General features: G+C 37.8%; 1 protein-coding gene across 1 annotated transcript in view; it reads right to left on the reverse strand.

The window, feature by feature from the left end:
• PREX2 (phosphatidylinositol-3,4,5-trisphosphate dependent Rac exchange factor 2) overlaps window positions 1-26305 on the reverse strand; it is a 324079-nt gene that overhangs the window by 66346 nt on the left and 231428 nt on the right. The window contains exon 35 of the mRNA XM_012554436.1: window positions 20814-20928. Coding sequence (XP_012409890.1) covers window positions 20814-20928 — 115 coding nt within the window. The remainder of the gene's footprint in view (window positions 1-20813; window positions 20929-26305) is intronic.

Here is a 26305-nt window from a genome sequence, read left to right on the forward strand (position 1 = left end):
GGGCAAGTTGGAGGACATCTAATCTCTAAGAGGGATGATGAAGGCATAAGAGCCACTGATAAATTTTATAAATAAGATGGAAAAAATACAAAACTCAGCTCAGAATTCTGCTATATTCTTGCTTCTTCTCCAGATCATTGCTTATGAAGTCATCTCTGTATTTCTAATCATTTACAGAAATTTCTCACTTGTCTAGACTCATATACACGTCTAAGATCATCTCTTATTCCAAAATATTCTCAACTGTATCAGGTTGCTTTTGCGCATTTTACAATAATTTTGGGGTTGAGCAGCTATTCTGTATTTCAGAAAGTAACTATAACAGTATTTGATCTATTTTAGGATCTCTTTTGTAGACATGATGAAATAGTTCATTGTTACAACGCTATAGCAGTTGACTACCAGTGTACTGGGTATCTCATGATGATAATTGTTAAACTGCATTTGATATCATAGCACTTAAATTAGGAAAATTATTTCTATACAAAAAATTTTTTTTTTATTTCATTAAAAGACTCTAATCTTTTATATAAATGGAAATTATCAGACAGGGTGAATCTGTGTCTGCATATAGAAAAGGATACATGATGAGTGAGTAGGTGGAACAATGTTAATCTGTACCTCCATCACACTCATCTTCCATGCCCATAAGCATTAGTCTTGATTTCCCTGGAATATGTTTTACTCAAAATCACATTTAAAAAAAATTGTGAATAATGACATAATCTTGGAATCTGCCTGGATGGCTTCTGATCTGTCAAAAACGAAGCACTTACAAAGTTATAGTTGTCATAAAACAAAACAGAACAAAACAGTTGTCACTGAGTCGATTACAACTCATGGGGACGCATGTGTCCGAGTAGGGTTTTCAAAAGCCGATTTTTTAGAAGTAGATCCTCAGGCCTTTCTTCTGAGGCACCTCTGGGTAGACTTGAACTCTAAGTCTTTCAGTTAGTAGCCATATGTATTAACCATTTGTATCACCCAGGGACTTCCTACCTGACATAGAATTGCCCGTTAGCAATTAACTGCTCCATGTCTACTTGAGTGTCAAAAAACAAAAATAATAATTAAAAAAAAAAATCCTAGAAGGTTAATGAGACAGTATGTGTGACCACAGAAAGCAAAACTTGCCCACATAAACGTTTCTCCGCCTTCTCTATGCCATGAAGACGCAATTGCAGTGTCAGAGGTAGCAGAGATGAACCTCACTACTTCCTATTGCCGCTGATAACCACATTTCACTCTTCTTTCTGAGAACCTTCAATCAATGACCTGATTGAATCCTGTTTTCTGCTTTCCAAACACTGTTCCTTCCATGCATTGCCTGGGGTGATATTCCTTTTCCTGCACAAGCAACAGGTACACATTACCACCTATGACATCTAATGTTAAAATCAGGGCTTCAAACAGGTTCATTCTGGTTCAAACCCCTGCAGAGAATATGCATTTCTAACAAGTTCCTAGGTGATGCTAATGCTCCTAGTTAGGTATCAGTTCTGAGAATCACTAGTAGAACAGCGGTTCTCAAAATTTACTATACACAAGAATCATCTCGGGATCTTGTTAAACTATAGATTCTGATTTAGTATGTCTGGGGTGGAAATGCAAATTCTCAGCAGAGGTTCAAACCGGAATGAACCAGTTCAAATCCCTGGTTAAAATACTGCATCTGCATAAGTGTTCCACGGCAATACCATGCCCTACTGTTACTGGACACAATCCCTGTGGAAATGAACTGAAAAAGCAAATCCTTGAAAATAAGAAAGCCTTCCCAAATAATAAAGTTTAAATACATCACCTAAAAAAGTATTGAGTTATACCCAGGAAAAATTAAAGACAAGAAATATTTCCATTTTTAAAATAATTCTATTTTTAATGTGATAACAATTTATCTCAAGAAAGTTTGGCATTTTCATATTAAAGGATAATGTTTAGGTTTAAAGTCATAAAAAGTCTTATAATGGCTCAAATGACATTAAGTTGACAGGTCCACTTCCTCTGCACCACATCTTTCTCTGTATATTCTATTTGACTTTACTCTGCCTTCAAAATTACTTCATAAAGCATGGATATAATCCTTTCATTACTTCACTTTAAAATCATTTAAATGTCCCCAGTACCCAAAGTCTACAATCTGTCTTGGCACTCAAGGCCCTTTCTAATATTCCATGAACAGACTTCGCATCCTCTCACCCGTCACGTTCATTCTCAATTTCCCCAACACAACATGCATATGCAAGACTCCCACCTTCTCTCCTCTTATCCCCTCTGCCAGGAGTGCCCTCTCACCTCTACCTGGCAAAATGCTATGGATCCTCAAAACCCAGCTCAAATATGACATCTTGAAAACTTCCCCACTGAAACAACTTTCTCTCACTCCATCATACAGAGTTGCATTCATTCTGTTGCCCGCTCTCAGCTGTGTACTTTCTGCGAGCAAAGACACATTTTTTTTCATCTGTAATTCTATAAACTAAAACTGTATCTGACACGTTGTTGTGAGCTGCTGTCGAGTTGGTCCCCGACTTACGGCAACTCCACGCACAACAGAAGAAATGCTGCCCGATCTTGCACCATCTTCATGATTGTCTGCGGATCAGACCTTAACATGTAGCCAATATTTGATGTAGTATTAAACTGAAATAAATTTTATTTCGTAAGAGCTATAAAGGAGTTGGAGTTACCATATTATACAGTAACTAAATATCTATGTGATTCAATAGAGAAAAATAAACATATCTAAGACTTCAATTTAAAAAAATAATTATTATGTAATTTTTTTAAAACAGATTCTTTGCTTGCAGGAGGAATTCTTAAAATTATAAATGTTAGGCTCCTTCTCAATTAACACGGAAACACTACTTAAAGGAAGGTAGTTAACAATCATCAGAACTTAAAATTAGAGAGTAGGAGTATTTAACAGTCCTCCCTCAGTGAGGGACAAATACGATCGAGAGGAAAACATTCACAGACAGGGCTTCTTGCACGTCTCACAGTAGCGCTACATTAGCTATAAATTACCCTAGCAGAAACGGTAAGGCAAAATTCTTGTTTGACTCTAAGTAAGATAAAAACAAACATGGTCAGTACTAGTATAAGGAGTCCCTGGGCGTGCAAATAGTTAAGCACTTAGCTAACTGAGAAGTTGGCAGTTTGAATCTACCCAGTGGTCCCTGGGAAGAGAGGCCTGGTGATACGTATCTGAAAGGTCACAGTCATGAAAACCCTAATGGAGCAGTTCTACTGTGAAGCACATGGCTTGGAATTGACTCAACAGCAACTGGTTATATGCTATAATATCAGGATTTTACGTACCTAACCATCAGCTTGAATACTGTTGGATTAGAATTTTAAAAAGTTGCACCTTCCTTTATTTAAAAAACCCAAGGCCCTTAGTACAATATCTGACATATAGCGAGTCACTCAATGTTTGCTCTTTCTATTATTATTATTATTAATTCCTTAAGACCTATCTTCAGTGTCAGCTCCTGTTTCAAACATTCTGTCTCCTCAGTCAGCCATCTCTTTTGCATACTCCAGCACCCTGTACATCCTTTTACCCTATTATCTACTTTGCTGTATTGTAAGGATGTATTTACACGTGTCTCACCCCTACTAACCTATAATCACCTTGGAGATAGAAACAATGTACACTTTGTTACCCCACCACCTCACACAGCGCCTTGTACGTAGTGAATGCTCAGTACATCTTGGTCAAATAAATAAATGAATACTTAAATTTTGAAAAGAGCATTTATTGATGGATGGCCACTCTAAACCTTTTCCCAGGAAAACGCGTCTTCCCTTAAAGAAATAGTCTGTGACGAAAAAGTATTGGAAATCATCTATCACTAATGTTAGCTATTGGTCAAGAAAGAAATTGCCCAGCATAATAAATTATCTCCATCACAAAATAAATGATATGTACATTAAAAAAGATAATGCATTTATTGTTAAACATATTCTCCCTGTTTCTCATAGGAACTTTACTTATAATAGGAAAAATATAACTGTGGAAAAAAAAAACCAAATCGGGACTCTGTCCTATCTTTAACTTTTAAAGTGCATGATTAAAATCACCTGAAGCAGTATGGAATTGTCACGGTGTTCTCAGATATTAAAGCAGGCAACAATTCAGAAACGAGTCTCATAAATAACTGTAGACATCTGCTACAGAAGGAAGGTCACGGAAAATGTAATATGGTTAGAAATTATGGATATACAGACATTAGAAAGATGTCATTAGTGGAATTTGGAGACAGAGACTATGATAAGTGAAATACATTAAGTAACTGATGCTCCCTCAGGACTCTTCTTTTTTTAATTTGGTAACTTCATTCGTCTGATGAGCAAACAGATCAAGTTTTGTTTTTTTTTTTTAAATTATTATCATTAATTATTTGTTGTTGAGAATATACACAGCAGAACATACACCAATTCAACAATTTCTACATGTACAATTTAGTGACACTGATTACATCCTTCAAATTACGCAACCATTCAAGGGTAAATTTTTAAGAAATATTTGGAATTTAATGTAATCCCCGTGAGGGCAGGATTACATCATGTTCACCATATGCCTGGTGCCTAGAAAATTGCTGACATAGAGTAGTTGTTCAGTAAATAGTTGTTAAATGAATCAATAAGCAAATAATTTAAGAATATAATGAAAATCAGTGTGGTTAATAAGGGATAATCTCGTGCTACTGAAGTCCTTCCTTCTAATTAAAAATAAGTAAATCTTCGTTGATTTCATGCTCCTTCTAGACTGTGTCCAATAATCCCCTCCACATGCAGTCACTATTTCTTCCAGAGGCGTCCACATGCTCATCTCAGCTGAACATAGTCAGATCTCTGTCCACTATGCTTCTAGAAGCATTCTCCTTAATGAGGCCAATGATCTCGCATTGGCCAAACTCCATGGACATTTTCCCGGCACCATTTTCCTGAAGTCTTATACATACACTTTTGATTACCCACCCCTTCAAATTCTCTATTCCCCTACTCCTTTAACATTGACCTTACCATTTCTGTCTCCTCTATGGGCTCCTCTTCCTTACCTACCCCTTAAACTTTGGTTTCTGAGGATTCTGCCTCTCCTCACTATTCTCACTCTGCACACTTTCCTGGGTCATCTATTTCCCTCTCAGTGACCCAAACAGGCACATATCTAAACTTCAGAGTTTATTCATACAATAAACAAATACTTAGTAAGCCAGATGCAGTGGCAATTGCTGGGGATAAAAGGGTAAAGAAGACAGTATTTCCCTGCCAAGAACCTATGGTATAGTTTGAAAGAGAGTAAAACGAGTAGGTAATGACAATCACACAGTATGACGAGTGATCTGAAAAGTTGTAGCAGAGTGCTAGAAAAACACATTAGTGGGCACATTAGGACAAGTAGGTGTTAGACAGGCAAAGCGGATGAAGGCATACGGAGAATTCTAAGGGAGAAAAAGAACGACCCATTTAGATCATAGAACTTAAGCTATGCAAAGCTACTGACTTTCCTGGAGTGAGGAGAAGGAGGAGGTAGAGGAGAAAGAGATGGACAAGCAGAGAAGAGACAGAGAAACCCGGAGAGCCTATGTGCCACGGATTCTGCTACGCTTTATTGGCTAGAAGAGAAAATGACGAGAGACTTAAAAAAAAAAAGTTTTTTTCCTTGTTTTTGTTATTGCTAATACATTACTGTAAAATCTGTCTAACCTTTCTGAAATTCCTGTGGCATTCATCCACAGGACCTTGAGAGTAATAGAAATACTAAATGTACATCGCTTTCTGGACACATGGGCATGTTCTTAATACTTTCATTCAATTAACACAATTATCTATTTGTAGCGACTTAGGTACACAGCAAGGGTTCTGTTTTAGAAATGCAGTGATAAGTAAACAAAAGAGACAACCTCCTTCCCTCAAGGCACTTGCATTCTAGTGCACATGGGGTGTGGGCACGTTCTTCCTGCCCTGGTAAGTATCTGAAGAACCAGCCACCACCAGGCTTTCCTTTGTGGGAAGACAGAAACTCTAGATGCCAGCTCTCCCAGCCTGTCTCAGCTACACTATAGCCTGCTTTTCCACTATCCTGTGGCCCTGACCCCAGTGTTGTTTCCAATGAAATTTCTTCACCCAGACACAAGGCAAGTTTGTTCTCCCTCTGTGATGGTTACTTTTATGTGTCAACTTGGCTAGGCTATGGCTCCCAGTGGTTTGGCCAAGTTGCCTAGTTGCCTCATAGTTACATGGGATTAAATCAGCTGGCCTTAAGTAAAGCAGATTACCTTCTATGATGTAACATAATGTACCATAATGTAATTACCGTCCACAATGTAATCTAATGTAACGTAATCAATCAATCAGTAAGCAAAAAAGGGAGTTTCCTTGGGGTGTATTCCGCCTCCAGACTGTATCTAAATAGAGATTTTAGCAGCGCTCTCACCTCACTCTTCCCATTGCCTGACCTACAGAGCTTATACTTGCCAGCCTCTCACAATCATGTGAGCCAATTCCTTGAGGTAAATCAATCTCTCTATTTATGTATATAAAATCTGGTTATATATATATAATCTTTATAAAATATATGTACACATATATAATCTATAAAATTATATATATATATATATATATATATATATATATATACACATCTGGTTTTGTTTCTCTACAGAACACTGACTAGGACTCCCTACCTCAGAATCTGCCCTTGGCTCACTTTCTACTTTTCTCTCCTACTTCAGGAACACACACATGTATACAGAAAAGGCCAAAGCTACAGCTCTCACCAGCAAATTTTTTTTTCAATCCCAACCTATATCTTCTAGCTCAGTACCACTCAAAATGTGGTTCACAGACTTAGGAAATTGTGAGCAAGAACTTAGAAATTGTATAATAATTTACACTGCCTGCCATCTAAACATGCAAATGTACTAGTCTTTGTAAACAGGGTACAGACAGGACAGCAGGTCGCATGTGGTGTGAGTTGCATAACAGTCATGCCCAGTAGGACCACATCACAATAAGTGATACTTTAAGGCTATTTGTCAACAGGAAACCAAAAGACTGACTGAATATAAATGAAGCTAAAAGGTTTTCAGTGGAGAGAATGGTAGGACTGAAAGCTCTAACCAAGAAGTGATAATAATGGGAAAGGCCGTCTGTGTACTGGGGACTCGAGGAATTTGAGGAAGAACGCAGCATGGCTATAGCTGGGCACTACAAGGCTCCAGACCTGGTTCCTCGTGCCAAGCCCTTCACATACACTTACTAAGCAATTGTTTGGTATTAAGTACTGTTTTTGATGGGAGACTTGTATTTTATTTTTCCAGCAACATATATACAGTTGAATACTAATTAAAGGCCTGCTTTCACACCAAGGCCAGGTCCTTTGGGTGGTACATTCTGAGAGGTAAGACCTCCAGATGGCTCACAAGAGATGCACCCAGGTTTTGAAATTTTGCCAGCCTTGAGCTCATCAATATTATCTTCAATATCCTTAGTAGTTGTGATATATTTGAACCACTGACCCTTAAATATTCCAGTTTGTCAGGTGTAGTCTCCTTAACCTGTATTTCAACTTTTGTTTGCACGGCCTTTAGTATGCTGGCAGAATCTAGAAGCACGCAAGGTTTTATTACTATAGACCTGAATGTCACACTTTCCAACTGTCTCAGTCATCTAGTGCTGCTCTAACAGAGATACCAGAACTGGATGGTTTTTACAATGAGAAATCTATTCTCTCATAGTCCAGTAGGCTACAAGTCCAAATTTAGGGCATCAGCTCCAGGGGAACGCTTTCTCCATTGGCTCTGGAGGAAAGTCCACATCATCAGTCTTCCTTTGGTCTGGGAGCTTCTCTGCACAGGAGCCTCAGGTCCAAAGGATGCGCTCTGCTCCCAGCACTGCTTTCTTGGTGGTATGAGGTTCCCATGTGTCTCTGCTCACTTCTCTCTTTTATATCTCAAAAGAGATTGCATTAAGACATTAATCTTGTCAACCTCATCAGTATAACCTCATCACAGTGATAGAATTTACAACACATGAGGAGATCACATATAATCTCATCATAGTGGTAGAGTTTACAACACATAAGGACATCACATCAGATAACACAATCATACAGTACTGGGAATCATGACCTAGCCAAGTTGCTACGCACATTTTTTTGGGGACACAACTCAATCCATGACACCAACTGACTTTCAATTATACATTGTAGAAAAAGTCACTACCTCTTATACTCTCTTTGGAGATACTTGTAAAACTTCTGCAAACTTGTTCATAGCAGAGTTGGGAACTATGCATTCAGTCTTTGGGCTAACTCCGAGATTGGAAACATAGCTGCTGCTGTCTGCTCTTCTGGATAGTTATTTACAATAGCCTCCGTCCTCTTACAAAATCAAATGGAGTATCTGTGTTATTCTCAGGAGTATCTCTGTGCACAAAGAAGAGATCCTCCTGCTCCACTTTGCGCAGCTGTTTTATACGAGTTCCTTACATGTCTTCTCCACTGGGCAGTGAGACTAGCTACCCGGCTGAGCGCACCTTGGAGAAGCCCTTCATATTAACTTTGTTCTCTAAGTTCCTCTGCAGGAAAATCCATGAAGCTCACTGCTAGATACACGTCTTTGTAATCATACATTTGCCTATACAGTAGACAAACACTGAAGATTGTAAGTACCTCCTCTCAGTCAGCGCTCACAAAAGCCTGTGCAGCATCAATGGACAGAAAAGGAAACGAAGGCTCAGAGATACTAAGAGCTTGCCCCACATCCCACAGCTAGTCAGTGGAAGACTGGGAAGTGGAATCCAAGCGTGACGACTCCCCATCCTCCAAAATACAGAGGCAGCAGGCCTTTACTGACTGGTAACCTTCCATTTGCTTTTCACTCATATCACTGCAGAAAGTCATTATTTAACCCAAACTAAAAATTTTTTCCATGACCTAAATAGCATTTTGTCTATGAAGTAAGTATATTTATGTTTTTTTTTTCTCATTTGCCTCATGAGAAATGCAATGAATGTCTTACGAGATCTACCGAAAATGTTTCTCCTTAAGACTAGCAATAGATTCATCCATCTCTCGTCTTCCACTGTGTTTTCTGAACGTGTTTAATTTTATATCTGGGTTCACTAATATCTCAAGTAGATGGAGTTCAAAGATTATATAAACTGAAACACATACAAGCTTTGAAATTACTAATGTGTACACAATAGTATGGCGTATGCTATGAATGGAATAGTGCTATATGCTTTCAATGTTGCATGATTACAATATCTTATTATTAGAATAGACTTAAATGAAAATATGCTATTAAGTTTTATTATATCATTATTATTATATTAATATACTATATATTATTATACAAATAGAGTATATGTTTAGATATTATATAATATACATTTTGATACTTCATTTTGGAATTTGATGTAAAGAACATGGCTGATAATGCATTTTGATGGCATTTATAATTGAGGCGGATGAATCCCCCTTCCCTGATAATATGTAATGTTACATGAGGCACATTCATTACAAGGGCAAAAATACATTAGTCAGTTTGTTTCAGTCACACTTTAGTGATATCTTCTTTTGTTTTCAAGTAACAATAAGACTCCAACTATTTCAATCCTGTCCACCCTTTTCTTCCACTCTGGTCTTTGTCACGTCTTTCTTTCTGGTTCCACAGCTATGGAACTGTCCCTTTTCAGAGAAAACAAAATGAAGCAGAGCACTTGCTTGTCCATTAAAACACTTTTAAATTCCCATTTCTTCAGATAAGCTTCCACATATTTGCACTGTACATAACTCTCTTATGGTATGTGATTCAAATCGCATTAACTCGTTTTCCCAAGCCACATACATTAATATTGGGATCATTCAGTGCTGCAGTGAAGCAACGTGGTGCTATAATACAAACCCATGCTTTGGCACAGGAAATACCTAGTTTTGAGTCTTAGCCCCATCATTGTTAATCGCCTGCCTTTGGGTAATTTACTTTCTCTCTCTCCTTGGTTGGTACTATGTTCTAAGCAATCTCATCTATTATTTTGGTTTTAACTATTACATCTATGTTAGCGACTCTAGTCTCTTGGATGCCAATCCAACATCTCAAATCCAGTTGGATTCAGTATTCTCCACGCCCTCCCTCCCCCAATTCTGAACAAACTTCTCGTCTGGTTTCCTCACTATCTCAGATACCCATCTCTGTCTCTGTCTCTGTCTCAACACACGATTTATTAAATCAAGAAGGCTTTTTTTTCCTCCACTTCCAAAGTATTTCTCAAATTTATGCCTCCCTCTCCATCTCCATTTCTATCTGTTTGGGGTTCTTACATCATTTGCCTGGACTATTTTAATAGCTTCCTAGCCAATCTCTCTGGCTATCTAGTCTTGTGGTCACCCCAAATTTGTCCTCGATGGTACCACCACGGGGCTCATCTTAAAATGCATCTCTGCTTCAAACCACAAGAGAATCACCTCACTAATAGGCTTAAGGCTAAACTCCTGCCCACCCTTCCTGCTCCACCTTCTGGCCCACCCCACGCATTACAGCTCTGCAACATCTTTGTTCATACTGTTCTCTCCCAGCGAAATAGCTTCTCATCCTCCCTCATCTGGCCAACTAGTCATCTGTCAAACCAGCTCACTCTCTGAACGTCTCAGTCCTTCCTACGTGCTCTTCCTCTGTGCTCCCTGGGAATCCTGTTACCTCTGCCATGGTGTTTCCCAGAGTAGTTTAAAACAACCTGCTCACCTGATTTCCTCTTCCTCTCCTTTAAGACTCTCAAGGGCATACTGTCTGATTCATCTCTGTATCCCCAAATGCCACGCACAGTCCTCTCCTTGCATACAAGTGCACAATAAATATTGCCAGACCATAATGAATACTTCACAAGTAGAATGAAGTAGCTAGGAAGACCCGTTCAGCACTGACATTAGAGTTCTTACCATTCTTCACATATTGTGTTGAAGTCATTACATTAGTCAGGAACCCACTACCACTTATTTCTGTATTCTGGTTTGGTTGGCCTGACTTTTGGACATTTATATACATACAAAGATTTACTAACCATTTATTAATAAATACACTGTCAGAAATGGGCAAACAAAAAAGAAAACGACAAGGTAAAAAGGGGAAACAGACACAAAAATGAAGAATATAAAGAATGGTATAATAAATGCTATAATAGAGGTATATAAGGGAGTATAAAGAAAAAGATCAACTTAGGGGAGGTAGGAACACAAGAGAACTTTGGAGGTGTGACAGGAAAGAATGGAGAGGAAATGTCCTAAGCAACTGAAATTGGGGTCATTCTGACTTAAATTACCAAAAGCCACGCCAAGGTATGTTTGATTATCTTCCTTAATGACTGACAGAGCTTCACAACCTTGAACCTATGTAAGATAGAACCCTGCCCTCAGTTGAAGTTGGTGGTCCACGTAACTAGGTAGGTAATTTTACAAACACAATGCTCTATTCTTCACATAACTCACGAGTTTCAGTAAATCCATATGAATTTCTTCCAAGTTAGAATCCTGTCTTTTGTATAAAACATTCTGAGTCTAAGCCAATTTCCTAACTGTCGTAGAGGTAAAGCTCTGAAAGGATATTTTACCGTCATTCATGCACCATCCGTTACACATCCACGAAACAAAAGATGTCTGAAATGTGAGAGAAAAGGAACAGAACAAAGCAATAGGAAAAAAAAAAAAATTACTGGAAAAGCTTGATTAGGATGCCTTGAATTTATTTTTAAGACTGACTGTCCTTGTGACCAGCTAGAAAAGTCAGCAGTTAAAAATAAAAATCAATCTTGCTTCCATAAGCACTGACAATTTTTCCTCACAGATTATATTTTCCTAACTGATTCCTCAGGGTATGCTTATTTTCTCTTTTGACACTTCCAGCCTCATTTATTCCAAGAAAATTCTGAGCACAAAGTACTTTGATCTTCCCTGTGCTTTTGTGGAAACAATAGCTTTTCATAGTTTTGAGATATAGGTAATTCTGTTCAAAAGTTTCTCTTTGAAGATGCTTTTATTTGTTCTACTAGTCAGACAGAGTCTCTATTCATCCTTGAAAAATAGTATCCCAATAAATGACTTATCACCAAAATATTAAAACTCATACAGTTCTCTCATATATTTAACTCATAGTTAAGTAGTCCAATCTCAGTTGTTGGCTTTATCAAACGAAAACTATTATTTGTTTGATACAAAAAATTGCATTAAAAAAAGTTTCTTTATGGTAAAAATAAAATAAATACTAGCTATAATTACAATATATCAAGGGCAAATGGATTAGTGTAAATTCAGATGAGAATACATACAATTTTACTTTGTGGGAGAGTTTGATACTTTATATATTATATTTCTTTAAATGTTAGCTCCTTTATATATTTCACACAAAGGAAAGAAATCTACAAATTAAATAAGATTACACTCATAAATGTTTATGCAACTCTATCACATTTTCAGTAAAGCAAAGGTGACAGAGTTGAACAGGAGTAGGGTATTTTTCTAGTAAAGAAGAGATACACTGCTCTCAAAAATGTCATTATAATTTCAACTTTAATCTGATCTTGTCTCATGTGAAATTTATGAACTGTGGCTACACTGACGAATATTCTTGAGAGAGGTCTCCTACAGAGTCTACATCTGCACTCCTCAGATGGCCTGGGATTTGCCAGATATACAACGAAGTAGGCTAGATTCCAGAATAAATTCAATAAAAAGATAATACCACACAAAGGAAGACAATACATTACCATTAACCTGATTTTAAATTTAATTCAACTATTTTTATGGTGCTCAGTATGGGCAAAGCACAGCGGGGAACGACGACCTGCTTTCCACCACACGTTGCACTGAGGAAGACATGCAGGTAAACACCACACAAGTCAAAACAACACATATGAGATCAGAGGTCATTAAGTTTTAAAGAAGGGAGTGATTAATTCCAGTTTAGTCTATAACTGAAAGCTTCCTGCAGGAAGATAAATTGAGAGAGTCTCTAAAGAGCTATACCATGCTTGCAAATGGAAAAGGAGCTGAAGCGTGTCGTGAGTGAAGACTGGGTTAAAAGAAGTTGACAAAGAACTGGATGATAAAGATAAAGGAGGGCAAGTTGATTCTCTTTCATGCCTCTTTTCCTCTTGAATCCTGGTCTCCAACCATAACAACCTTTCAATTTCTCCTTCTTCCTTCAGGATTTTCATACATTCTGTTGCTGCTGCTAGAAACTTCTCTTCCTTCCCCAAACTTTTACCTCCCACCCACCTCCAAACACTGTAACTCCAACTCTTCTTTCAGATCTCAGCTTAAAGGTCACTTCCTCAAAGAATTCATTCCTGAATCCTCCAACCATCTTCCCATCCCGCCCCCAACTAACTTGACTCCCTTCTTACCCACGTGCCTAGCACCTTACACTTCTCCATAACCTGTTTTGGGTTGCTATTAATTATTGGTGCAAACTTTCGTTTGATGTGTATCATATCCCATAGACTAAATGTTCTTGGAGGGCAGCAATCTTGTCTATTGTCGTCCCCAGCATGTGGTGCTGTCCCTAGTACTTGGTAGCCACTGTTTGTTGCATAAGTGTAAGTATCCAGCTGTTGTTATTAGCTGCCATTGAGTTGAACCCTGACTCATGGTGAACCCATGCCCAACACAACAAAATGCTGCCCAGTCCTGCACCATTCTCATGGTTGGTTGCAGATCTGACCATTGTGATCCATTGGCTAATTTTCAGAACTAGAACTCTAGGCCTTTCTTCCTAGTCTATATTAGTCTGGAAGCTCTGCTGAAACCTCTTCAGCATCATAGCAACATGCAGGCCATCACTGGCAGATGAGAGTTGGCTGCAGGTGAGGTACATTAGCTGGGAAATGAATCTAAGTGTCATGCACGGAAGGTAAAAATTCTACCCTGGAACCACTAATGCCACTCACGTTTCCAGCAATTACTTTCATTTTACTTTGTGGGAGAGTTTGATACTTTATGTATTTTTTAAAATGTTAGATCCTTCATATATTTCACACAAAGGACAGAAATCTACAAAACTATGAAACATTATAAACTAATTCAAACTCTTCATAGACTTTTTTTTTTTTTTTTTCCTGCTATTGGAGAATCACTTCTCATACAAAACAAAATTTACAACTTAGACAACTCTGCGTCTTCAATCTACAAACATAAAGAATTGAATATACACATTTGGTTTACAGCTACTCTTAGAGAGAAGTGCAGATGTACTTTAATCTATAAAAAATGAAATTCAGCTGGAAAACAAATATAAAACTGCTATGGAGGGGTAAATCTGCATCTAGAATTGTTCGGTTAATTTAAAAATAAATCACCTCACTAATAATTTTAAAAGCTACAGGTCTATGTAGAAAAAATTAAGGAAAAGGCATTATCTATTTTGTACTTCATAATCTCTCTCTCAAATTTTATCAAGCTTATACTCTAGTTGGACTGAAGGTAGTTTGCACAGCTCCTCATCAATAGAAGAAACAAAATTTTCCATTTCAAACTTGAATATACTGTTTGTTATTCAAACAAGGAAGAGGAAACTGTGTTTTCTGAGGGAAGAAGGAGAAGCGGGTGGGGAGTATGGGCCTATGATTCAAGACAGGCTGTAAAAGCTGAAGGTCTGCAGTTTTTCATCTTCTCGCGCTATTTGATAAAGACACGAAATGACAATAATTCCATGCCGCTCTTCACATCCATCTCACATCAGGAGGGCATAGTCACTGATTTATTTTTTTCCCCCGGCAGAGGTAGACAGAAGTGACACATTTCATGGAGCTGCTATCATGGGATTGAGCAAAGCACATACTCCTGGCCAGATATTTCTCAGCTGAAAAAACCGCTCAGAGTATATGGCTCTGAGATTGGTATTTGTGAAGCATGTCTTGTCAACATAAATAAAAGATCCATCTTCCTTCTATTGATTATATAAATCGTATTTGGCTTTTTACAAATTTTCTTTAAAAAAGCATATGCCATTCTTTATCCTCAAAAGCACACCATAAAAGAACTTTTACTTTGAACATTTTCCTTCCAGTAAAGATGATCAATTTACATTTATTTACCCCAAATCATAAGCCTTAAAACAATCCAGTGTAAAGCTGTCACTCCCCAAATATAATAAATGATCTCAGTTAACGAACAAACAACTCGTTTCCTTTTATTTTTCTGCCTTTTTTTTTTTTTTACTGCCGACTTCATACCAATAATAATATTTTAAAAATAATAAACTAGGCCCCTCCTTTTCTAAATGAAAGGAACACTCGGATACACGGAACACTGCTCACGTGTACATTTATCTCATCCGGTGTCATGCGGTGAAGTTTTGTGCCAATAAACAGGATGAATTAAAATGAAAGGGTTTGGTAATGATCAATTTCCTATAAATAAAGCAGAAAAAATGAGGCTGATGGGGATGATGGCTCCTGGCCAAAGGGAATAAGAAGGGGAGCCACGGGTAGAAAAGAGAGTCAAACAGGGTGAGGAGGGTGAAGGGAGAGATACAAACGCCCTCCTCCTGGAGTTCTCTGTTCACATTTCTGAGTCGAACACTTGACATGCTGTTATTTCTTAATAAGCCAAAGGAAATCAATCAAGAACCTTAGTTGACTTGCCACAGGAGGGTATATTTTAGAAACAGCTGTTAAACATTTCTGCTAGTTCAGTCTTGTTCACTGGAGGCAACAAGAAAACCGGGGTGTCTTCCAGTAACTAGTATCAGGGTTAATACTCGTGGCAAAGGCTCCCCAAGGTGCACTGTCTTCTCCCTGTTTCCACAGGACACCAGAGGAGAGACGGTCAGACCAGCCAGCTGGCCTCTGCTCGCTTCACTACTGTCTTGTAAAAACTTCAACTGTTTAGGAATATTATTTGCAACAGATGCATGAGATACAAAGCGAAGCAGTAATTCAACTTTCCAATGGCTTCTTCATTGTACTCAGAATAAAATCGAAATCCTCACAATGGCCAATGGCCCGGCATCATCCAGCCTCTGTCCCTGACTCCCAAAACACATAAATCCTCTCAATGAACTAGACCTACTGGCCCTGTCTTCTCAAACTTGATAAACTTGTTCCCAAGACTGGTGCACATCTACTTCCTCTTGAACAGTTCTTCCCCCAGATCTTAGCAAGGCTGTCTCCTTGAGATTCAGGTTTTTATTCAGATATCACCTAGTGTTTAAGTCATTCCTAGCTACCACTCTAAATTACCAAACTCCTAGTTTATCACTTTCTTTTATATTTTCTTTATAGCACTTTTCACTTACTTATTTTCTCTCTTATTCTTACTAGAATGGAAGCCTCATGAACACTGAATGAATGAATAACTAAAGGTTCAGAATTAGAGCAATTGGGGGCACTTGATACTATCTGACACCAAAACCTGGCAACAGAGAATTTGTTTTCTGTGTATAATGTTCACTCCATTTTGAGACAGCCTAATACAGTACAAAAATTATGGATTTTAAGGAGAAATGTCTTTGATTTAAATCCTAGTTTTACCACTAATTATCTGTGAACTTGTATAAGTTCTCCTTAAAATGGAACTGATAATACGTAACCCAGTGAATTATTAAATAATCCACATAACTCACCTAGCATGGTGTCTGATATGTTCTTAAAACTTGGTAGGTCTTGTGGCTATCATCATCTTTTGTTTCCTACCATTCTTTGCTATTCTGGAGAAATTTCCACAGCTGGAATGGAATCCCTTCTCTTTGTGCAACAGCCCATAGGTTGTCTGTAGTGTTAATCCCCAACAAGTATAGGCATATGACCTGGGTCTGGCTAATGAGTGCCCTCTCCAGGCCCTTTGCCGGAACTCTCAAGAGAGGGGCCCATTCTTTGCAGAGGTTGCAGGATTCATGGACTGTAACACTGGATCTACATTGACAATTGTTATGGATTGAATTGTGTCCCCCAAAAATGTGCGTTGACTTGGCTAAGCCATGATTCCCATTATTGTGTGATTGTCCTCCATTTTGTGATCTGACGTAATTTTCCTATGTGTTGTAAATCCTACCTCTGTGCTGTTAATGAGGCAGGATTAGAGGCAGTTATGTTAGTGAAACGGGACACAATTTACAGGATTAGGCTGTATCTTGAGTCAATCTCTTCTGAGATATAAAAGAGAGAAGTGAGCAGAGAGGAGAAGGACCTCATTACCACCAAGAAAGAAGAGCCAGGAGCGGAGCTTGTCCTTAGGACTTGGGGTCCTTGCACTGAGAAGCTCCTAGACCCAGGGGAAGATTGATGACAAGGACCTTCCCCCAGAGCCGAGAAGAAAGCCTTCCCCTGGAGCTGGCACCCTGAATTCGGACTTCTAGAATCCTAGACTGTGAGAGAATAAATTTCTGTTTGTTAAAGCCATCCACTTGTGGTATTTCTGTTATAGAAGCACTAGATAACTAAGACCACCATCTTTCCCCAAATGTGAAATGACCCCGCCTGAAAATGAAGTTCCCACACAGGAAAGAAGTGCCAAGACACGGACAGAAAAAGGGTATCTTGATGACCCATTACACTCCTGGATTTAGCTGTGCCTGAAGCAACCACATCCCTCCACATCCCTGTTACATAACCCCATACCTTCTTATTTTGCTTATGCCAGTTTCTTTCCAAAACTTGTAATCTAAACAATGCTTTCTAATGAAATAATAAGAGTGTATTTGTTTATTTATTTGTCTGTTTGTTTTAAGGCTAAGAAGAAAAAGGCCCTTTACGGGTCCAATTAGCAAAAAAACAAATTAATCTCCAGAATGAAATGGTTTTCAGTGGAAGTGTTAAAAAGGGACTAGGGCTATGAGGCAAGAGTGATACCTCGGGGCTACTTTCCGAGACGGGCAATAAGAGCCCCTTTAAATAATGTCAACAGTGGCCGGTGACTCTACCTGAACACCAAGAACAGATGGCCCAAGAACAATGAAGAGGATTTGTGGTTACAGAGTAATAGGAAAAATAAAGCAAGAAATGAGCACCCTTATTTAAGAAATGGGCAGGAAGGGAAGGCATTATTGGAGGTAAAAAGGAAGATAAGGGTCTTCCTATGCAAAGGAAATCTAATATGCAACAAGTGGGATATATAGCAGGTCATTACCAACAAAGGCACCTAATTTGACTGAGAAGTTTGTACTTTTAAAAATGCTTTCTCCAAGCAAGATAGGGCAAAGTGTTTTCTCATGAGGAGATGATAACATGTAATTATATATGTCCTGTATTTCTTAATATAGAGTCATTACTAAACATCTTGTCAAGGATCTGTTATGTATGAGCATACGTTACACTTCTGTTTTTAAAAAAACCCGCAGGGGTTATGGTATGCCACATTCTCATTTCTCTCTGCTATTATAAGTAAAAGATTAATGCAAGTAAGCATACATTTGTGGACAGATTCTTGTGCAAAACTCTTTGATAAACACAGCAGGAGATACCATTATAAACTTATCCCTCATCTATCTCAAAGAGCTTATAATGAAATAAAAATGACTAGAAACTCATGCACAACTGTATCATCAGTGAGAAAAATTTAATTCTATAATAGCCATAAGTAAAATAAAATGAAAAAATAGAAGAGTGATCTGGTGTTCATTTAGGCCAAGGGCAGTGGTCCTGAAATCTGAGCATGCGTGAGAATTACCTAGAAACCCTGCTGGCACAGTGGTTAAGGGCTACGTTGCTAACACAAAGGTTGGCAGTTTGAATCCACCAGGTGCTCCTTGGAAACCCCATGGGGCACTTCTACTCTGTCCTATAGGGTTGCTATGAGTCAGAACTGACTGGACAGCAATGGGTTTTTTGTTTTTTGTTTTGTTTTGTTTTGTTTTTTTTTTTTTGAGAATTACCTGGACATTGCTGGGCCCACCCCAAGAGTTTCTAACAAGTTCCCAGAAAATGCTGATGCTGCTGGTCTAGGGATCATACTCAGAACTACTGATGGAGGAAACTGGTCTTCCACTTTGGCTGCACATTAGAATCCCTTAGGGAACTTTTGAAAACTGCCCAGGCCTCACCCCAGACCAATTAAAAAGAAAGAGATTCTACGAAGGAGGCTATACTAGGGTTGGACATTGAATCATTTGAACAGTACAGTACTTTTGTAAACAGGTGGAGACAGAAGGAGCAGATGCTGAGTGAGGAGAAAAAGGTCACGGAAGAGGGAAAGCATGGTGCAAGATTAGAAATGAGGAGAGTATTGCATGGCTAAAACACAGGAATAGAAAAGAAATCCTAGGTCAAGTCATGCACAACCTTGACTGCCACATAAGGTGCTTGGGCCCCCTTTGTGGACTTGCTTTGAGCAGAAGAGTGACATGGTAACACCTGTGGTTTAAAATTATCATTCTGGAAGCAACATACTGAGCAGATTAAAACAACATTGCCGCTTAGGAGATTTGTTAGGATGCTGTTTCCTCAAACTGGAGTCCTGGGGTGTCTTCTCTGGGCATACATCTCCCATACGAAAGCTTATTTCAAAGATAACCTAAAATACACTTTATTAATTGTGAAGCAAAATTTCTCTTTTGTGCTGACAGGTCTCACAAGATTGAACTTCAACTTCTTAAGTCCGTATTTCTTAGTCTGTGGGTATACATTTTAAAAATTCAAGATTAATTTTTTTCCCCTGTGAAAGGAGTCAGTAAATTATACAACTTTGAGAAATAGTGACCTAGAGAAGGTAATAAAAATGGAGCAGTCTAAGAGACATTTGGAGTCAGGATCATCAGGATCTCGAACAACATCTCAGGAGAAAGAGAAAGAGAGTAATCCAGAAAGATCTTGGGGCTTTGACACTTAAGTGCCGCAGATGATGATAAAATGATTGAATGAAGTAAAGGACCTAAGAGAAGGGGCAGGATTGTGTGGGCAGGGAGACAGAAACAAAGCATTCATACTGGAAGAAAGACTACCCATTGGTGGTAGCCATCAGGACAAACACTTCACGTGTCAGGCATTTTAGGAATTAATTTATCTTCACAGATTAGCCATATTGTGGACAAGTGCAGAAAATCTCACGATAATATTATTGAGTTATTAGAGCTCTAGGTAAAACAATAATATTTTTCTTTTAGAAATAAACTGTGTATCTGTTAAGTACTTTTAAAAAGTCACCTGTCAACAGAGTAATTCATAAGAAAGACAGGCTATTAATTTGTTGAAAATTAAAGCTTCTGAATTATAACATATCTTCCCTCTACTTATTCTGGTTAACTTTCCCTGTCATTTATCATTGTACCACTAACACTGTTCTTAGGGGAAAAACAGTAAAATGTAAGTATTAACTTATGTATTGAAAAGTAGATGTTTTTCCAATACCAAGCACATGTTCTATCACATCTTTTTTTTTCCCTACCCTTCCACGTTAAACCTACTCTTCTTCTCTCTGTGTGAAGGTGCCAGCTCTTTGATGATACATAAAGGAACCTATTTTACTCTTAATCCACTGAATCTCCTAGGGGAGATCACTATAAAATACTCATGCTCATTTTCATGGAAATGGTCAACTAAATGTTTAATCTCTTCTCCTTTACCTTTACCTTTTCTATAAATTAAAACACTAGTATTACAATTTTCAAAATGCTATTTTTAAAAAAGTCTTTTCTTTTGGAAAAGAATACCCGTTATAATATTCAAAATATTAAATCCTAAGGTAGAGAGCTTTATGTCAAAGGAAACATCATCATTAATAATCTAATATATTGAATAATGTAAATTATACTATTCATGAGATCCTAGCAAAATATGGAAACTGATTTAAAAAAAATAAAACTCAGACTATTACATACCTGAGCTTCTGGTTGTACTGTTTGACCTTTTCCAATGAGGCTGCATTTATTTGGGCTTGAAATTCTTCCACTGAAACATTGTCTTTGTAATAATATCCTTCCATGCTCTCCAGTGCTGTGTAAACAAGTACATGTACTTTACACAGGATTTTTTGGACTTGATTTCTCCACATTTAGTGTAATATTATTGATTATTAGCAAATGTATCAAATAGCACCAAGTATGAACACAGATGCAAGAAACTATCTTGAACTAACACAAAAATGAATCAAAACCATTCTTCTGCTTTCGAAATAAGTAGCAAACATTTGGTGATTATCTCCATTAATTAAATAAATTTCTAGCTTAAACTGTTCTCTAATTTTAAAACATTCTGTGTAAGTTCTTGAAGCTAAACTCAAACTTCATATTATATATATATATGCACGCTTACTCCTCACTTATTGACTATCTCATTATCTGACATTTCCCATTAACGACAACAGTAAAAAATCTACTATCTGACTATTTTGCACATTAACAACATACATTTGGCAGTAAGGAATGCCAAGGTGTGAGGCAAGAGTAACACTGGCTGTGAAGGTTAAGGTTATGTGTTAAGTTGGCTGGGCCATGGTTCTCAGTTGTCTGGAGGTTATGTAATGATGTGACTTGGCAGTTATATAGTGATGTAGTCATCTTCCATTACGTGATCTGATGTGGTCATCCTCCATTTTCACATAATGCTGATTTTCGCATAACAACCTGATCTTTGGAATCTAACCGTGTCCATAAGTGAGGAGTGAGTGTACATACATACACATATACATACCCATATGTATATAACCTATTACACACACACACGCATATATATATATTACCTATTATACACATAAGGAGCCCTGACGGCACAGTGGTTAAAGCACTTAGATGCTAACCAAGACGTCAGCAGTTCAAACCCACCAGCCATTCCATGAGAGAAAGATGAGGCAGTCTGCTTCCATAAAGATTTACAGCCTTGGAAACCCTATGGGGCAGTCCTACTCTGTCCTATAGGGTTGCTATGAGTTGGAATCAACTCAATGGCAGTGGGTTTTTTGGTTTGGGGATACACATAAGGAGCCCTGGTGGTGCAGTGGTTAAGTACTCATCTGCTAACTGAAAGGTAAGCAGTTAAACCCCACCAGCCGCTCTCTGTGGGAGAAAGATGTAGCAGTCTGCTTCCATAAAGATTTATGGCCTTTGAAACCCTATAGGGCAGTTCTACTCTGTCTTACAGGGTCGCTATAAGTTGGAGTCAACTCAACGGCAACAGGTTTTGGGTTTTATACACATACATACAGACACACACACCCAAATATATATTACCTTTACACACACACACACACATTATCACTCTGTATGTACATTCACATTCTCTTGTAGCCTCAATTACATTAAGAAATACTAAGGTGCATAAAGTAAAATCTTAGAAAATCACTTGTATTCAAATGGTTAGTAAATAAATAAGCACGACCATATATGTAACTTCCTACTAATTTCGAGCACCTTTTGATTAATATAGATTTCCTTCTTTTTTGGTTAAATATTTCTTTTTCCTTTAAACTTGATGAGTTTACATTTTTAAAAATTTTGAGAGGAAATTAATCACATGAAAGGGTCTAGAAAGACAAGATTTCCTATGGAGAAGTTGGCAGCAATAAGAAAGGCAATGGGTCCAGTATGGAAATGTGAATTAATTTCCCTTTAAATGTATTACCATTTATAAGCTTATTTTTAACAGACTATTTCAAAATTAATAAAAATGAACTCTTTTTAAAAAACTGCTCAATGCAGTACTTTCTAAATAGTGGTGCTTCCTCAAATTGACAAACTGTCATGACCATTTTTTAGAGAAAAGAGGAAAGTGACTGTTATTTTTGTCTGTCCTACATTTTCTCAACTACTCAAGAGTTCTAGGGCACTAAAGAAAACAACAAAAATTTTAAAGAGTATTGCTAACTTTGGAATTTTTTTTAATGATATTATTGGTTTGTAATTAAGAAAAGCAATGGTGGAATATTTGAGAGAAAGCATACTACATTTACTTCAGTACAGGAAATCCAAATTATGGGCTTGTGTCAAGGGTTGTTGCTTTCTTTGTGTATTCTTTATGACTTCTGCCTGAATTAGAAGATTTGCAACTGTTTCGGCAAGCTTCTGGTCCTGAACACACAAGAAATAAATGGAAGGCTCCCTGAAAAAACAATACTCAAATACACGCCATAATTCCATGTTCACTTTTGTTAACAAGCTTTTATTGTGAAAGGCAAATATCCCAAGAGGACTAAGTCTATCGATAGTCATACTTCAGTGGGACGTATTCTTCATAGTTGCAAAGCTAATGATGTAAGCACTTGCCTTGGGGTAAAACCCCACATTCTGCTTCTTAGTAGCTCTAAGACCTTAGACAAGGTAATTAATATCTGAGGTACTCAGGTTCCTCATTTGTGAAATGGAAATAATAAGAGTGCCTACTAGTTAGGGAAGGAGCCCTGGTGGTGCAGTGGTTAAGTGCTCAATTGCTAACCGAAAGGTCAGCAGTTCGAACCCACCAGCCGCTCTGCAGGAGAAAGATGTGGCTTCTATAAAGATTACGGTCTTGGAAATCCTATGCAGCAGTTCTACTCTGTGCTTTAGGGTCACTATGAGTCAGAATCAGGTACTAATTAGGGTTACTGGGGAATAATTAAGTAAGAGTAGTAAGAGAGCACATGACTATTGTTATCATTTATTGAATGAGTTCCACGTTCTAGGCAACATGCCCGGTGCTTTACGGGCAATATCTGATTCAATTATCATGAGATATAGATTATGCACATGTGTGCTTAACAAAATAGGCAGTTTTGGGAAGTCAGATGAAGTACTATGCAAGGAAACATCAATTTGTGACAAGACCAGAAAGACTGGCGGAGAGCCTAAGAAGAAACAACAGAATTGGGAGAGGGTAGGCGAAGATTCAACCTGGGAGCCAATTTTTATAAAGCTCCTGATGGTTTGACTTTCGCTAGAACGGCTTGTCCTGCTCTAAAATTGTGTTACAATAAATCAAACAATTATGTAAATATCATTTAATAAAAATTTAAGCTAATATTTCCACATTCCCATAAATTGTCATTTTCATTATACTTATAAACAATATTTCCAAACTGAAGTCCCTGCGTGTTACAAACGGTTAATATGCTTGGCTGCTAACCAACAGGTTGAAGGTTTGAATCCACCCGGAGACTCCTTGGATGAAAGGCCTAGTGATCTACTTTCAAAAACTCAGCCACTGAAAACCCTACGGAGCACAGTTCTCTTCTGATACACTTCTCTTCTGAATCAACTCAGTGGCAACTGGTACTAGTATTTCCAAATTAACAAGACAGTTAAAATTCACAATTACATAAAATATTTTTAAAAAGAGGAGAAGAGTCTTAAAATGTTGCCAAGAGTCTTAGCAAAAATTTTGTGGCACATGTATGCGGTTGTAGGAAAATGAAAAAAAACCACTGAGTTCTGTATTTAAAATCTAAAATTTGTGTGGCAAAGAAGGGAGAGGAGGATGACATTGTCTATTTTAGCTAAATGGCTTTTTTTTACTTATTGCTATTAAAAAAAAATGGAATGACATTGTACAAAATAAATTTCTATTCTCAGCAAAAATAGGTTAAATGTATAATACTGTCATGGTAATTTCAATCCTTGGTCTCTCCTTAGCATTTCTTTGTCTAGTTTAGTTCCCTTCTATAAATAACATATTTCTTAGAAGTAGTATTGGTGGATTTGGTTAGATAAACATTTAATTTCTTGAATAGTATTTAATTAAAAGTATTATTTAAAATACAATTTGTTTGCTTTCTTTTTTAGTTCTAATACTTTTGAATTAGTGAAAGTAAAACATTCCATTAAATTTAGGTTGTCAGCCAAAAAAAAAAAAAGGAAAATCTAATCATTGTTAGAGAACATTAAAGATCAAATCATTTTAAGACTGAAAGTATGTTGTGTTAGTCATCTAGTGCTGCTATAACAGAAATACCACAATCGGTGGCTTTAACAAAGAGAAATTTATTTTCTCACAGTCGAATAGGCTACAAGTCCAAATTCACGGTGTCAGCTCCAGGGGAAGGCTTTCTTTCTCTGTCAGCTCTGGAGGAAGGTCCTTCTCATCAATCTTCCCCTGGACTAGGACCTTCTCTGTGCAGGAAGCCTGGGTCCAAAGGACACGCTCTGCTCCCAGTGCTGCTTTGTTGGTGGTATGAGGTCCCCCAACTCTCTGCTCACTTCCTTTTCCTTTTATCGCTTTTAAGATAAAAGGTGGTACAGGCCACACACCAGGGAAACTCCCTTTACATTGGATCAGGGATGTGACCTGAGCAAGGGTGTTACATCCCACCCTAATCCTCTTCAACATAATCCAATCTTGCCTCATTAACCACAGGTGGAGATTAGGATTTACAACACACAGGGCAATTACATCAGATCACAAAATGGAGGACAACCACACAATACTGGGAATTGTGGCCTAACCAAGCTGACACATATTTTTGGGGGACACAATTCAATCCATGACATATAACACGTTTCTACTTATTTTCACCCAATTTATAATGACCTGCTTTACCTCACCAGGTTCCAAACACAGGGATCCCATGAGAATTCATTTCCTGACCTGTAGGAAGTATTTAGGAATATTAGCCAGAAGATGGCTTTAGTGTGATCTTCACCTTCTAGCATTTTGGTTATGTTTTGTGCTGACATTATTGTCTGGATGTCTCTTGGTTCTTTACTTTGGGGATCTGTATACTTGTGTGGGCTTTTTTTTCCCCCTACATTTCTGTTCTCTGGGAACTCTGGCCTTTAGCAATACACGTCCCCTAAAGTGTACCCTGTGTACACCAATCCTGGAATTCTGGATCTAATAGTATCTACATGATACCCCTCAAATAGTGTGCCCCTCTTTTGCCTGGGGCTCCAACCAGGAAGAAAAATGGGAAGAAAGTGATATTTCAGGAGGGCTGCTTTTAATACATTTCCCAGGAAACGGTCAATTTTGTTCATTCTTTCTTTTTCTGTTTTTTTTTACTATTTGCTAGGAAAGACCCATGAACACACACAACTAAAACCCTTCAAATAAACTTTTATCCCAGGAATAGACTCAAGTTGGAAATCTCTTCCATTTACTATCTCTTTCACTTACCAGATGGTAATCTCTACTAATGAAATCTCAAGTTCCTGTGTTTCTCTCAGTCTGAGGAATACTAAGAAGAGCTAATGTCCCTGGGGGTTTTATGAGTGTAGAGGAACGTCTGCACTCCCTTTAAATAACAACCTTTATCAGTGACAGATTTTTAATGAGACGAACTACTTTCCAGTCTTCTTTACCGATCTGTGACCTCAACTGCAGAAGTTATTTCCATTTGTTGCTCATTTAATTCATTTTTCAACTCTTACTGTTGGAAGAGTAATAACATCTAGTGGTTGCCATGTTA

Source organism: Trichechus manatus, unplaced genomic scaffold (genome assembly GCF_000243295.1).
Source record: "Trichechus manatus latirostris isolate Lorelei unplaced genomic scaffold, TriManLat1.0 scaffold00018, whole genome shotgun sequence".
NCBI classification, from domain to species: Eukaryota; Metazoa; Chordata; class Mammalia; order Sirenia; family Trichechidae; genus Trichechus; species Trichechus manatus.